The sequence below is a fragment of the Macaca nemestrina genome, chromosome 1, assembly GCF_043159975.1.
Source record: "Macaca nemestrina isolate mMacNem1 chromosome 1, mMacNem.hap1, whole genome shotgun sequence".
NCBI classification, from domain to species: domain Eukaryota; kingdom Metazoa; phylum Chordata; class Mammalia; order Primates; family Cercopithecidae; genus Macaca; species Macaca nemestrina.
In genome coordinates, this window is record NC_092125.1 from 148,636,761 (window position 1) to 148,653,371 (window position 16,611).

The 16,611-nt window shown below is 40.8% G+C and overlaps 1 protein-coding gene across 3 annotated transcripts in view; it reads left to right on the top strand.

Annotated features, from left to right (window-relative positions):
- Positions 1 to 13,734, top strand: part of LOC105482758 (mucolipin TRP cation channel 2) — a 73,594-nt gene extending 59,860 nt beyond the window's left edge. Inside the window, exons 10-14 of one of the 3 annotated variants that reach the window (XM_011743056.2) lie at positions 591 to 692; positions 800 to 922; positions 7,102 to 7,308; positions 8,985 to 9,106; positions 11,938 to 13,734. In XM_011743056.2, coding sequence (XP_011741358.2) covers positions 591 to 692; positions 800 to 922; positions 7,102 to 7,308; positions 8,985 to 9,106; positions 11,938 to 11,974 — 591 coding nt within the window. In that variant the 3' untranslated portion in view covers positions 11,975 to 13,734. The other 2 variants (XR_987855.2, XM_011743057.2) reach the window with 2 other exon arrangements.
- Positions 13,735 to 16,611: the final 2,877 nt, after the last annotated feature.

The window sequence follows — 16,611 nt, forward strand, 5'->3', positions numbered from 1 at the left end:
TCTGTGGCGCTTCCTCCCAGCCTGTCCTGCAGGCCCGTCTTTGCTCTGGGGTCGTGTCTGTGGTGTCCCTCTGTGATGAGCTAGGCATTGTGTCTTTCACTGCATTTAGCATATTGTATGAGAATCATGTTTGTGTGTTTGTCTTTTCAACTAGCCCTAGAATTTCCTGAGAGCTGGAGCTGTGTTAGCAAATCATGTGGGAGTTTTCTTTCAAAAGCGGCTGAATTGTATTGTTTGGTACTTAACAAACACCATTAATTTATATCCTCGAATGCCTAGGTCAGTGATAAATGCAATTTCTATTTGAGAGTATTATTTGGAAAAAAATTGAGTTCAACCTAAATGTAATTTCTATTTGAGTGTATTATTTGGAAAAAAAATTAGTTCAACCAGTTGAAATACTAAAAGAAAATGAGAAATATATTTGGAATTATATCTGTTTTCTTTTTTTCTTTAAAAAAAACCTCTCACTATCACCTATAGGAAGGCAGATAGTTCTTTTTTTATTAATTGGTTTAATGTAAGGTTAATAAGCTAAGTGGAGTCAAATATTTTACTCATTTCTCTCTCTCTCTTTTTTCATTCCTTAGAATCTCACAAACTATGATCTGTGCAGCATTTTGCTTGGAACCTCTACGCTCTTGGTTTGGGTTGGAGTCATCAGATACCTGGGTTATTTCCAGGCGTATAATGTAAGGATGTGGCACTGGGTAGTGCCACTGCAGTTGAGACTCATTTATTCTTTGGGTTCTAATAGCTACGTTTTCATTTCACCCATTCTGTTCATTCTTTTTTTCAGGTGCTGATTTTAACAATGCAGGCCTCACTGCCAAAAGTTCTTCGGTTTTGTGCTTGTGCTGGTATGATTTATCTGGGTTACACATTCTGTGGCTGGATTGTCTTAGGACCATACCATGACAAGGTGTGTAGCACACATTCCTCCTTCTGCACATGGGGCACGTGGGACCCGTGAACATGGGTTTCTAGCATTTACTTGCTTCCTGGTCTTCTCTAGCACGTACCCTTGACATCAGTAAGCATGTATCTTTGTATCCATTTTCTTTTTCCTTTTTTCCTTTTCAGGATATAGAAGTGACTACAGGATATTGAAACAAGAACTGTACAAGACTGGAAAGCATGTATTATAGTTGTCTGGGACTGGCTTAAGGGGTCACATGGTTACCCGGTGATCATCAAATGGGAAATGTTTAGACATGAGATCACTATATTAAAAATGAAAATTAGGAAAATTATTATAAAAAATTTCCAATTTAAAGTATTATGTTTTTCGTCCAAGTTAATTGAGAAGAATGAAGATGGGCAGAGACTGCCTAAAACGACCATAATAGGTTTATGATAGAAATGGTGACACGTCTTGTCTCTGCAGATGGTTTTGATTATAGCATCATCTTTGTGCCTTATTAAAGATCAGTATCTGAATTCTAAACTATTACCAAACTTCAGTTAGCATTATGATCTCAGGGACATCAAAGTTGTGCTAGGATGTTTTTGTTATAAAATCATGCATTTGATTAGTAGATGCATCAGGAAATGAAACTAGGTAAGCCTTGTTTTTAACCCAGAAAATTAAAAGGAGTTATTTTATCTTATGACTTTTCCTCCATTGGGCCTGTGGCAGTTGGAACAACAGAAAAAACAAAAATAGCAGCAGCTAACACTTACTGCTTGTGTGTTAGACACTCTGCTGGGTATTTCGGTGCTCTTTCTTATTTACTCCCCACAACAACCCAGGGTACTGTTAGCCTCACTTAGGTGCTCTGCAAGGAGAAAAGAAGTTAAAAATGGTAGGCATTCCTTCCAAGTTTGTATACCAGTTCAGCCTTAAGTTTTGACCTTGTTAGTTGCATTAACCAAAAAATGTGATCAAATCTGGTTTACAAACTGTTATACATGAATCTTAAACCTCTGTGCTGTCCTACCAGAATAACACCGAGTAACCTGGCACACTCAGACTTTCTCCTTTTTAGGTGTCACATTTAATATGTCTAGAGAGAATTACTGTTTTTCCTATTTGAGATAATATATAATTAACAAAGTGACAACCTCTGGGTTGGTAGTAAATCTTGATAATATTGCTCTTCAAATTTTCTGTCACTGCTTTAAAGGTGACTCATAAGAAAAAATTATTCTTTGTTATGATCTCTCTGATTTGGAGAACTTACTGTCTTAGAGCCTGGGAAAATGTATTTTTCTTCCTTGCTTTATGCTCTGAAAGCTTTTCCACATCTATGTCACTAGAGGGCAGTGTTGGACTGTGTGGAATAAATACTGTGCCTGAGGATTCAGCTTTAATTCACTGACCCCAAGGTCACTGGACAAGTGGTCCCATCTCTTTTGTACCCCACCCCCGTCTCCCCTACCTCATCATTATTCTGGAAGGTGCTCAGATAAGGTTGCTTGAATTTTACTAGATGGCTACCATTCTCAACTGCTGTCTGCTAGGCATGGTGCCCAAGATTCTTTATCTCCCTTGCTGTGTTAACCCTTCCCTCCCCTTCTCTGTGAAGAAATCCAATTGTCCTTTTACAGAGAATAGACACCTTCATATATTAAATAATATTCCTGAGATTACCCAGCTAGAAAGTGGCAGAGATAGGATTCAAACCCAGGTCAGCCTGACTGCGGTACCTGTGCTTTGACCCATACCCTGTAGGGCTTTTCTTGGTGTTATCTAAAACAGATCATTGCAAGAGAGCATATAGTCTGACAAGAAACAGTCTTGTACTTGGAGATCAACCGTGAGAGGACAGCCATGTAATTGGTCTCATTCTCTCAATGGTGTCAAGGTCACCTCATGGAAAATGAGGTTATTTGTTTTGTGAGCCTGACTGCATTTCCATATGTTCAATTTGTCCTTTCAAAGGATCCAGGTGAAACTGGGATGCTCTGAGCCAGCACTGTCCAAGAAAAATACAATTTGGGCTACAATTGAGAACCTTGCCTATACTGTAAAATTTTCTAGTAGCCACATTAAGAAATACAAACCAGATGAAATTAATTTTAATTACGTATTTTAAGCCTAATATACCCAAAATATTATTTCAGCATGTATTCAGTATAAAATATTGAAATATTTTACATTCCTTCATACTAGTCTTTTTGATGTGGTGGATATTTTGTCCACACAGCACATCTCAATTTGGACTAGCTACCTGTTGGATGCTGGCTATTCACACATTCCTGGTGACTACCATTATGGACACTGCAGCTCTAGACTTATGTCTTTCACTTAATATCAGCTTTCCCTTTATACCCCTGGAGGAGGGGAGGGATAAGGGATGTCTATAGGGTTGCTCGCAGGTTATGGCATCTCTCACCAGGCTGATATATTGGGGAAATGCACAGCTGAGTTAATTCACTGAATTGTACAAGTCAGTTGGGGAAGAGAACATCAGTCTGGTTTTGGAATTTTGTCCTTTTCTTCCCCATATTGCTACCTCTTTGAATCTGAAGTTAGAATATTTTATTGCCCCTTGCATCCTTTCCCCTAAATTAATCCAAGCTGTCAGCAAGTTCAGGTTCTGCCAGTATCTGAATCAGAGGACTTTCAGGTTACCCGAAGCCTTGAAAAGCTAAGCATTCAAAGCGGTCATTTTTGTAGGATTTTTAGAATCACAGCAACCTTGATTGTGAAAGCTAATTCTTTCTTTAAAACAAAACAACTGAAAAGGAGACATCAGGAAAACCATTTGACTGATAACTGGGGTCCCATAACACTTCAGCTTCCTGTCTTCCTGTTAGGCATCTGATTTCAGGGGCTCAATGGAAAGGGAGTCAAGATGCAAAAAGGATCCTGCTGATGTGTGTTCCCGGCACTAATGGACTTTGGCGCAATGCCCTTTCAAAATGCCTGGGCACAGAGGGCGAGAGACTGTTGATGTTCTTCCAAACCTCATCTTGAATTATTAAACATTACTCTAATGTGGCTTTTACATTTCCAGAGGACTTTTTTTTTTTTTCTGTAAGGAATAAATCATAGCCTTGCGATGTCCCCGTTTTACAAATGAGAAGACCAAGGCTTGAAAAGTTATTGGACTTCGCTGATGCATGGGTCAAAGTTCAGCAGACTCTGCATTACATTTTCCTCCTCCCAAGGCCTCTGGTTTTAGCTATGTACCTCTCAGCTAAAACATTTTGCCTAAAGTTTGCATGAGATTCTTGGCACCAGCTCTTAAAGCAAATATTTATGTTGTTCTCTGACATAAGCCATTGCAGGTTATGGTTTCATTGAAATGAAAGGTTTCTGGCCCAACTGCAAACTTATCATTTGTGAAATGAATGGTTGGGTTCTCACTGTGGGGCCAGAGAACCTATGGGGACTCTTTATGGAAATACCCATTTAATACGTATTAAATGTCTACTGTGCACCCAACATTGCTAGGTTCTTACAGACCAAGTTCTTGGAGGGGAGGAACTATGGTTTGTTCCTCTTTACATTCCCAGTGTCCAGCACAGCACATAGACCATGGTAGGTGCCCAGAAAGTTTGTTGAACGAACAAGAAGCAGAGAGAGAGTAGTACCTGCTTTCCAGGGGCTTATGATTGCTCAAGATCCAAAGGAATGCCCTACAAATGTGGTCCTTCTAGACTGGAAGCACATTAGGACCTTGAGTATTTTTAAGCTCACTTTTGCTATGAATTTGGCCACTGAAACAGACTCTGGTTCACAGCCACTTCTTGTACAAAATGGCAGGGTGTTACCAAACACCTAAAATTGACTGGGTCTCTGTTTTAACTCTTTAGTGTGTTAAAATAATTCTCATGTTCACAAGAGGAGGGGGTGGTAAAATAATGTTAATGTTGAGACAGATATTGTATGTAGCCTGATAAGTGACTAAACAGAAAATTAAGAAACGAATGTGACATGTACTGATCAACTAGCTATTTGCAGTTGAAACCTGAAGCGTGGACAGTTGTGCTTGGACTTAGAGGTTCTTGAAACTAGAGAAAGGAATTCACTGGATTCCAAAAGAAACTGAGAAATATGAATTATTAATGGTGCTCAGAGTTGTAATTGACATCTATAGAAACCAACTTTAATGTCAGTGTTTTCAGCTTTAACTTCAATGTTTTAAGGCTAGTGTTGGGTTTAGAAAATATTTACTCTGGCAACCGCCTGTTTTACTGTTAAATAATCTACATATTGTTAAGTGATCTGTTCATTTGGATATTTCTTCTAGGTCTTTTTGGAGAAGGACTTTAGTTCATCAGAGTTTTTGCTGATGCAGCAAAGCCATGGGTGGGATCCTTGTTTGGGGTGCATTTGTAGACCTTCCCCCTTGGCCACCAACTTTACCTTGCCTGGTCCAGCCATGTGGCTGGAAAGTAAGGCATGGTGTTTGTATCTAGTTGGAGCGTGTGTGTAAAAACAATTAGAAGACCATAGTTCATTCTGTGATTCTTACCGATATGGAGTGCAGAGAAAGGACTAGAGCTGCCAGGGCACTCGGTCTTGAAGTACACTCTGAAATAACCCTTGAACGTTGGTTTAATTGGACGCAGAGAAGAGAAAGAAGAATATAGCAGGTGAGGAGAATAAATTCCATGAGGGAAAAATGTAGGGATGGGCCTGGTGTTGGAGGAGAAGATAAGCACAGCATGTTAATACTGTCAAGGAGGAGATGTAATGAGACCACATGAAGGAGGAACTTAACACAACCTTCTTGGTTTAGATTTTTATTTTGCATTCAAACTTTGTATAATCTCACAAGGGAGAAATGACCTGAAAGCCTTCTTCTTAAAGTATAGGTTTTATTGCAGCTTTGACTGGGGAGGGTGAAGAGATTGGAGTAAAAGAGACTTCCTTGGAAGTTTCTGTAATAATTCAGAAATTCGTGTTGACATCACAGTAGAGTAGAAAGGGTGAATCGGACAAACGTGATAGGAACAGACAGGACTTAGAAGACTGAAAATGGGGAAGAGTAATCAGTTCAACACAGAGTTTTAAGGACTTAATTATTTCAGAGTAAATGTTTCTTTGGCAGGAGATTAGAATCACTGATAGAAACAGGGCAATTTAGAAAAAAAGCTCATTTTTTCTGGTTAGGGTGGTAGAAAGTTTTGTTTTGTTGGCATTTTCAAGGAATGGTCTGTTATATAACAAATGCCAGCTGGGCACAGTGGCTCATGCCTGTAATCCAAGCACTTTAGGAGGCTGAGGTGGGCGGATCACCTGAGGAGTTCAAGACCAGCCTGGCCAACATGGTGAAACACCATCTCTACAAAAAATAAAAAAATTAGCCAGGCTTGGTGGCAGGCACCTGTAATCTCATCTATTTGGGAGGCTGAGGCATGAGAATTGCTTGAACACTGGAGGCAGAGGTTGCAGTGAACTGGGATTGCAACTGCCTTCCAGCCTGGGTGGCAGAGTAAGACTCTGTCACAAACAAACAGACAAACAAACAAAACCTACAAATGCTCTCTAAGTGTAGAAAACATAAGAAGATGCTTATGTTAATCAGGAGAAAAACCAGGATCTAAACTTGTTAGATCCTGGTTTTAGATATGTAAAAACTACATAGGGAGAAACTGTGGGAATTGTTAAGAGATTAACTTTGAGAGTATGGAGGGGTGTGTGTGTGTGTGTGTGTGTGTGTGTGTGTGTGTGTGTGTGTGTGTTTTAAAGATACATGGTCTTGCTCTGTCCCCCAGGCTGCAGTGCAGTGGCAGAACCGTGGCTCACTGCACCCTGAACCTCCCGGACTCAAGAGATTCTCCCACCCCACCCTCCTGAATAGCTGGGACTATAGGTGCACCACCATGCCCAGATAATTTCTGTATTTTTTGTAGAGATGGGGTCTTGTAGTCTTTCCCAGATTGGTCGCAAACTCCTGGGCTCAAGTGATCCTCCAACCTTGGCCTCCCAAAGTGCTGGGATTATAAGCATGAACCACTGTACCTGGCCCAGAGGGGGTTTTTGAATAATGTTTTCCTACTTCTCATGGTGTTCTAGCATCTTAATATAAGTAAGTTACCACTATTACTAATGACAAAAACAATGTTAACAAAACAAGCTAACTAGATACCCTCTGCTTTTTAGAATACTCTATTTCAGAAACTAATTTTTATCCCCCCCTACAGTTTGAAAATCTGAACACAGTTGCTGAGTGTCTGTTTTCTCTGGTCAATGGTGATGACATGTTTGCAACCTTTGCCCAAATCCAGCAGAAGAGCATCTTGGTGTGGCTGTTCAGTCGTCTGTATTTATATTCCTTCATCAGCCTTTTCATATATATGATTCTCAGCCTTTTTATTGCACTTATTACAGATTCTTATGACACCATTAAGGTAAGTAATTATCAATATTTGCAGCCAAAAAATCACTGCAAATTCTGTATAGATTATAGGAAAATACCACATTTTAAAAACTTAAAATATTGCAGTTCAGATTTTGAGGTTTTGTGGACAAACTTTTTAGACACTGGAGATGAGTTTTAGGACATTGTCCCTGTTACCCACAGCAGGGTGGATCGGTTTGGAGGGGTGGTAGGAAAGGAAAGGGAAATGGGGTCAGGATGGGTTGAATGGGGTAAGTCAGGTAGTCGGGCTGCTGGTCTTAGCCCTGACAGATTACACCTGCCAGTGTGGCTGCCTGGAATTTAGGATTGAGTGATAAGTTTCAGGGATGAGAGGTGACCGGCATCCTGACAACTCTGAGATATTGCTACAACTCACACTGGATAATACAGCTACTGGCATGGTGCAGTCTTCCTTTAAATTATGAAAACTAAGGCTTTTGTGACTGTTTAGCTTCCTACTTTCTTAAGCAACCTGATGGATTCTGTATCCTTTCAAACTGGGCCCATTTAACTGATTTGTGACTTGAAGGAAGTTCACTTCCTTCTTCACAGCAGATGGTCATGCTTAGAAAATCCTGCTTCAGGGTCAGTGACTGAAAAGCCAGGGGTGCCATGCCAGTGCCTTTGTCAGGGCTGTTTTCTGCTTAACTGCTTTCTCAGAATAACGCAGAAGAAAGCCAGTCCATTACCTTTTGAGCATGTGGGGAGATAAGTAAGTGTTCAGGTGGGAATGGTAGTTGGCTCTCACATCAGGGCTTGCATGGAGAAGGAAGAGGTGCACACTCCTGCCACAGAGGTTCATGTCTTTGATGTGGCAGTGTCCCTGCATGGTGGGGGCCAAGCCTCAGTGTTAAAGTGAGTTGTCTCATTAAGCATGAAGGGAGGGAGTCTTTGTGTCTGCTTGGAAAAAATCTGTCTTCTGTTCCACTAGGTGACCAACTTCCATAAAAGTAGAGGAAATAATGATTACTTCCCAAGCAGAGTCTACATTGCCAATGTGTGTGTGGAGTGGGAGATCTTATCTAGTCTTACTGTTAGCATTAAAGATTTAGACTTTTTTTTTTTTAAAGAGAGAGGGTCTTGCTCTGTTGCCCAGGCTAGAGGACAGTGGTATGATCCTACCTCATTATAGCCTCCAAGTCCTGGGCTCAGTCGATCCTCCTGCCTCAGCCTCCAGAGTAGCTGGGACTACAGGTGCACACCACCATGGCCAGATAATTTTTGTATTTTTTGTAGAGATGGGGTCTCACCATCTTGGCCAGGCTGGTCTCAAACTCCTGGTCTCAAGTGATCCTCCTTGGTCTCCCAAAGTGCTGGGATTACAGGCATGAGCCATCGTACCCAGACTAAACATTTGACTTTTGATTATTTCCTTCATTACCAATTTTTTTTTTTTTTTTTTTTTTTTTTTTTGACAAACCTCTCCCTGGCTCTCCTCTGCTTTCTTTCTGAAGTTTTTCTTTGGATTGTTCTCTGTTCCCACAGTGGCCCTGGCTTGGTGTTCTGGGACTGACAGATTGATTCATCATTGTTAACATCAGTTCTTGGATCTGAGCTAGCAATGTGGGAGAGCTTTATTTTAGCAAAGGTGGACTTGGTTTGTTGACAAAAGAGCAATTTCTCATGCTTTATAAATAAGGTAACAACATTGTATACTTTCTAAAGAAATTCCAACAGAATGGGTTTCCTGAAACGGATTTGCAGGAATTCCTGAAGGAATGCAGTAGCAAAGAAGAGTATCAGAAAGAGTCCTCAGCCTTCCTGTCCTGCATCTGCTGTCGGAGGAGGTCAGTATCATGTTTATTCGCCATGTTCCTGAGATGGGTTGCTCTGTTGCCTTAAGGAAGAGCCCCTCCAAGATTACCATTACATTCAGAGATCAGCTTATCGTGGGAAATAATTCACCTTTCTTTTCTTTCCTCCCACTGAAATTGGCTTTAGAAATGAATTATTTCTTCTAAAACAGGGTTATGTAGAAAGCTACATGACGTGATTAGAATATCTTAGGAATACTATGAAACTCTTAAGAGAAGGCATAAATTATGTCCTTAAAGTCAAGAGGCTGAACTCTTAAGTGGACCAAGTAAGAGGTCAAAGCTCTTATTTTTAGAGGTGGAACTCTGGGAATGTCAGAGTCATTTTGCCTTTTCACAGTATGTGGTACAAGCAACCTTTCTTGATCAGAGCAGGAAACCTCTTTGCGAGGAGGCTGTCCAAGTGCTTGCTTAGCAGTAAAACACCAGTAGCTCTTCCTTGCCCCGCTGTGCTTTGCCTGCTGTTCATCAGGACATGTAGGGAAACGGTCTAGACTTCAGTGGACAAAGCATATTACATAGTGATTTGTGGACTAGAATGGGGTCATGTGAAGACAAATTTTTTTTAATGTGCCTGTGTTTGCTTTCATCTGAAGTCAGGGGTGCCAGTTTGTAACTAAAAGTATACTCTATACATGTTTTTTCTTTTTGGAAGGACTCTCTAACCCAAATTCCTGAAGGAAGCTAGGAGAACATAATTGCTATTTAAAACCACAGGATGCATTTTTCTGTTAATCAATTCATACAGTATCTTGGGACTTACAATGATATGATTGAGCAGATCCAGAGAATGTCTGGTAAATAGAAAATGAGATCTGAGAAGAGTTGTTTTCAGAATCACACCTTTTTTTCTCAGAGCATTAAATTGTCGCTATGAAAGCTGGGATAAAGGAAATTAATTTTCTTAATAGGCAGCTGCCTCCTAAGAGGCACCATGTATAAGGAAAGTCTCTCAAAATCTCTTTTTTACTATAAGGGGGAAAAACTTCATTGGAAAATGTAGTCATGAATTCTAAAAAGTAAATGATAGGTCTTTGGTGTTTGGACCTTGGTTTGTGCCACACAAAGTCCTGGGAGGTTGTTAAATGTTTTGTCATGCAGCCCTATGGAACAAGTGAAAGATTTAAGGCGTGGACCCCAAGATGTTTGGGTAAGATTGGGTGTGAGTGGTGAGACGCAAGGAGCAACAGCAGCAGACTGTTTGCCCTAAGGTATGCTGAGGGTTGTTGAGAAGATGCATGGTGAGACGGAGGGTCTGCCCCTCATGAAGAGTGAAAGAATTCGAGGGAACAAGAGAATCCACCAAGGAGATCAACTAAAGAACTAGGATGATGAAAGTTTTGAAAAAGAGGATATCAAAAAATAAAGACAGGTAGCTGTAACTATGTTTGGCCAAACGATGGTCCCGAGTGAAGTCAGCTATGGCAATTTCAGTGGAATCATCAGACCAAAGCCTAGATCCCAGGGTGCTCGTATGGACCCTGCAGAGTGAATGAAGGGCCTAGGCCCGGATGGAAGGAAATGGATTGTAATGGGGCCTTAAGAACAAGTAATGGCTTTGACTCCATCTAAAATTAAGTATAGCTTGGTGTGTTTAAAAGCTAGGAATGGAGCTGGTTACGGTGGCTCATGCCTGTAATGCCGGCACTTTGGGAGGCCAGGGCAGAAGGATCTCTTGAACCCAGGATTTTGAGACCAGCATGGGCAATGTAGTGAGACCCTGACTCTTAAAAAATAAAATAAAAGCTAGGAACAGGAGAATGGACTAAAATTGAGGAAGGCTGTGAATGGAGGCTAAAGATGAACATAAAGATTCAGCTCTGCAAAGATTGGTTTCTGTCTGGTGACCATGACAGGTGACACCTGCTATCCCAATGCTGCTTCCTGCAGAGCATGGCTGTGGTCACTCTTCAACAAAGCAGTCCAACAACCAGCACACATTTGATTCTCCTTTGAGTTTTTGACAGAGCCTCTAGCCTGAGCATCAGAACACCTGGGTTTTCTTTTTGGACACTGCCATTAACCAAGTGTGTCCTGTGACCTCTCCTAAACCTCTTGGATGGATCAGATGACCTCTGAAACCTCTTCCAGTTCTAAAGTGATGTGGTTCTTTGGAGAGAGATGCTTGGTTGAAGAGACACAGAGTTAACCTTTACCTTCCTCTATTGTAGTGAAGGAGGAAAATTGACTGTTCTAGTAATTGATAAGGCCTTGTTAGTGAAGGGACACAGAGGTTCTTTTTTTTTTTTTCTTCCCAGAAGCAAACTAATATATTTATTGAGTAAAACATAAATGTGACATATATTTTTCTTTTTTAAAATTTTACTTAACGTTCTGGGATACATGTGCTGAATGTGCAGGTTCCATAGGTATACATGCGCCATGGTGGTTTGCTGCACCTATCAACCCATCATCTAGGTTTTCAGCTCTGCATACATTAGGTATTTGTCCTAATGCTCTCCCTCCCCTTTCCCCCCACCCCCCAACAAGTCCCAGTGTGCGATGTTCCCCTCCCTGAGGGCATGGAAGTTCTTAAGAGACAGGTGACTCCTCACAGTGTTTCCAAAAGCATCTGCTCAAACCTCAAACAGTGGACATTGCCCTTCTTTATTTGTTTACTTTTTATTCTGAACGTTGGTAAATAATCAGAACACCTTGCCTGTCTTAATTTTTCTTCCTCTTACATGTTTCACTCAACATGTCCATAATCTATGTGGTCCTGGAATATAGAGTATTCCTACTGCTCCTCAAAGATTTTAAATTATTGTGTCTTTTCTCTTTTCTTCTTTCCCTTTCTGTTATAGGAAAAGAAGTGATGATCACTTGATACCTATTAACTAAAGTTCTTCTGCTAAAGATGATTAAAGTTCAGGCATCCTTATCCAGCAGCTGGACAGAGGAACCCCAAATGACTTGGACCAGCAGTTCCAAAATGACTCTCTTATTTACTTGTGGAGTGGGAAAGAGGATTAACAGTTAGCCAGCTGACCATGACTGAAATTCCAGCTTTACTTTTTATAAACTTGAATGATAAAGAATAGACCACAGGCTACTGCTGGGCATTAGTGCAATTGAACAGTGATAATAAAATTCTCTATTAGTCTGTTAATTTATGACATGATCTCAGAATGGAAAAAGATCACATTTCAGAGTGTGCAAAATAGTCTTTAAAGCCATGTATTTAAATATGTGTGTTTATTGTCAAATAAGGGTTTGTTTTAAAGGTGATTCTTGGTTTGAAGACATTCGTTAATTCATGGTCTATATAGAAATGAAGTTGGTTGCAGTACCAATCTAGAGAGTCCAAGCTGGCGAACTACTAAGCTGTTTAAAGATCACCCTTGGCCTGGCACAGTGACTCACACCTGTAATCCCAGCACTTTGGGAGGCCTAGGCAGGCAGACCACTTGCGCTCAGGAACTTGAGACCAGCCTGCGCAACATGGCAAAAACTCATCTCTACAAAAAATATAAAAATTAGCTGGGCATGATGGCAGGCATCTGTAGTCCCAGCTACTTGGGAAACTGAAATGGGAGGATCACCTGAGCCCTGGAGGCAGAGGATGCCATGAGCCGTGATCGTGCCATTACACTCCAGCCTGGGTAACAGACAGACCCTGTCTCAAAAAAAAAAAAAAAAAAAAGATCACCGTTAAATCAACAAAAAGACCTCATGCTCATGCAGTGGACATTTCTTGGCCTGTTTTCCTGTGGGTTTTTCTTCAGCATGATATGAAGCAACTGTTGGCATAGCCAGTGGGATGAATAAGAAATGGAATCATTTGTCTGCCTCATCACTTGTGCTAATGGTTGGTTGTACACACAGGACGTGTGGAAGTGACCTGTATCTGTGGTCACTCATTTTAACAATTGAACTCTGCTGTGTTAGTCGTTTACCTTTGTCTAGCAAAGAAATATGGTATATTTTCTCTAAATAAATTTATTTTTATCATTCCATATGGCACTTACTATTTTATGCATTGTCTCTAAACAACTACCTAGTGAAACATTCAGATCACATCTCTCTTAAGCACTTGGTCTCCAAAAGGGATTTCCCAATTGCTTAAAAGCAGTGAAGGATACACAGGGGCTAGGATACAGAAGTTATTCAATAAATATTTATGATGATAGCTTGAGAGATGAAGATCACTTCAGGCATAGACTTATTTCATACTTGAGCTATCTTAGTGGTCAACTATTTTAAAGTTACTGGTGAAGAGGAGAATTTGAATTAAGCAGGACCCACCCTCCTTCCAGGGCTCTTCCTCTTTTTCCTTGGCCTCAGTCGCCCTCCCCACAATCCCCTACCCAATTTTCCTTCTCATGTCACCTTCTCCCTCCTTGCTCTGACTCCATCTTCATATGCCTGCACCAAATCTAGGCAGGGAAAATCATGCAGTTAATACTATTAAAGTTATTAAGAGAGTAGATGACTCATGTCTACACACAGGATACTTTGCTAAAATTATCATTTTAAACTTTCTTTTTTACAAAATATGTGAAGAGTTATGTTTGATTTTTAAACTAAGACACCATTAAAGTGGTGGTTCTGGGGTCATTTGCTGAATCAGAGATGTAATTTGACCACTTGTTAACTTCTGAGTATATTGTCATATACTTAGTTTTGTCTCTGAAAAGAATTGCTATTTTTTTCTTTTTATTTATTTATTTTTTTAGACAGATTCTTGCCCTGTTGCCACACTGGAGTGCAGTAGCACGATCTTGGCTCACTGCATCCTTTACCTCCCAGGTTCGAGTAATTCCCCTGCCTCAGCCTCCCGAGTAGCTGGGACTACAGGCACGTGCCACCACATCCGGCTAATTTTTGTATTTTTTTTTAGTAGAGATGGGGTTTCACCATACTGGCCCAGATGGTCTTGATCTCTTGACCTCGTGATCCACCTGCCGTGGCCTGCCAAAGTGTTGGGATTACAGATGTGAGCCACCGCGCCCGGCCCAAGAATTGCCATTAACATGGTGAAACCCCATCTCTACTAAAAATACAAAAATTAGCTGGGTGTGGTGGCAGGCGCTTGTATTCCCAGATACTCGGGAGGCTGAGGCAGGAAAATCGCTTGAATCTGGGAGGCAGAGGTTGCAGTGAGCCAAGATCCCGCCACTGCACTCTAGTCTGGGTGACAAAGCAAGACTCCGTCTCAGGAAAAAAGAAAAAAAGCCTTTCACTTATTCTACAGCTGTGACTGCTGTTTGAATAGAAGATTAATGATGGGTTTTCATGCTCATATTATTCTTCTATTGGCTTTCATGTTTTCTTTTATTTCTTTTCCCTCCAGCTGGACGAAATAGTTATAGAAAGAAAAATGTTTTTCAGGGTTAGTTCACATCTATAGAAACATGGTTTTCTCCCTTTTTAATAATGTTGAACAAGTGTCACTCTACCAACTGTATTGTCTATTTGGATTTTATTGAACAATGTTGTCTCATAATTCTGCTAATAGATGCATCTGGGATAAATCATTTTCTCTCTTATCACAGGCCTCCACTTAGAGAGTTCCCTGTGAAAGTTAGGAGACACATTCTTTCCGCCTACTGGTTTCATTCCGGGATCTCCAACCCTTGAATTTAACTGCTTGGCTTGTGGTGACACAGTCAAAACCATATGCAACATTTTAAAGCTTTTTCACTTGGGCTGGGAGTAGAGAGTGTGGGCATAAGAGCCATCTAGACAGACTTGAGTTAAAATTCCAGGTTAACCTAACTTTAAGACCCTGAACAAGTTACTTTCTTCCTCTAAGTGATGATTAACCTCAACCAAGACTAGCACTTAAGTCGCATAATTTATGCAGAACCTGGTATTGAATTCATTCCTGAGCTGCTATTTCCCTTTGATTCTCTACCATGTTTGCAATAGTTTCCATGGGACCATGGAATAATGCAGACACAACTTTGCTTCTGCAACCTGTCTGCCTCAGCTGTCCTCTTCCTACTGCTACCCGAGTCTCCTTGGATAGGTCACACCATGCATCGATTTCCTCATCCATAAAATGGGGGGATTATGAGGATTAAGTGAGTCAAATGTAAAGTACATAGACTAGGGCGTGACTCCTAAATGCTCAGTGACTATTAGCTCTTAAAAAAAAAAAAAAAAAAAAGTCTTACTAACATGGTCTACAAATGTACAAATCTATTCATCTGGGCCAGCCAGGAAGATTTTTATTTTATAATGAGCTCACCACACACTTCTGGTGGACTTTGTTCTAGTTAGAAGTTTAAGTGTGCAAAAGTCCCCCATCCAGCTCTGTCCTGGAAGCAATGATCAGTTCAGTTCTAAGAAGCTCACACCTAGCTATACAGGAGCAGCAAGGAGAAGCAGCCTAAATGGCTGGGGCACAGCTGTCAGTCCTGATGGAAGAGAAAAGGTCCAGGAGGTGCACAAGCTGTCACAAAGCCTCAGTCCTTCACCCCGGTGAGACCCTCAGTCATCTACTAGGACTACCCCCTTAACCAAACTTGTCAGAATGTATGAAATTCAGGCCCACTTGCTTCTCAACCCATTGAAGATTCAAAGTGGTGAATGCAAAAGAGTGAGAGAGAGTAGTTAGGAAAAGCTCTTCATATGATTCGAAGCACTGTCCCCTACTCCTGCTGAGGACCTACACTCCAACAATTGTAAGAAGGGTACACTGATCCAGTGGAAGCCCAGGCTTGGAATCTTGGGTTTACAAAAAGCACAACAGCCCAGTCTTTTAATCTAGGAGTAGCCAGTCACCCTCTTGTCCCTGTGGACCTTCATGTAAAAATAGTCCAGCACGGTATTGATGTTCAGGGGCCTTTCTAAAGTCACTGGGAAGGTATATTCAGTAAACTACCACCGTGGTCTTGGCCACAGAGTTGTTTCCTGACAATATCAAGGGCTGTGATGCTTACAGGTATGATTCCAGATACCTGAACAATTCACTTGTGACAGCCACATATTGCAGTAACATTAAATGAATAGACCTCATTTTACTGCTAATCAGTTCCATCTTTATTTTCTTGTAATTTGGACAAATTTTATTTTGCTTTGCTTCACTTGAAGTTTGAACATTTTAACCATGTAGTCCCTCCTCGTTCACAGAGAATATGTTTCAGGACCCCCAGCAGAGGTGCAAAACCCCAAACAGTACTGAATCCCATACAGGTTGAGCATCCCTAATTCGAAAATCCAAAAGCTGAAATGCTCCAAAATCTGAAACTTTTGCTGACATGACTCCACAAGTGGAAAGCTTCACAGCTGACATCATGTGATGGGTTGCGGTCAAAACTTTGTTTCATACACGAAATTATTTAAAATATTGTATGAAATTACCTTTAAGCTATGTATATAAGGTATATATGAAACATAAATGAATTTCATGTTTAGACTTGGATCCCACCCCCAAGATATCTTATTATGTATATGTTAATATTCCAAAAGCTGAAAAATCCAAAAGCTGGAACACTTCTGGTCCCAAGCATTTTGGATAAGGGATACTCAAC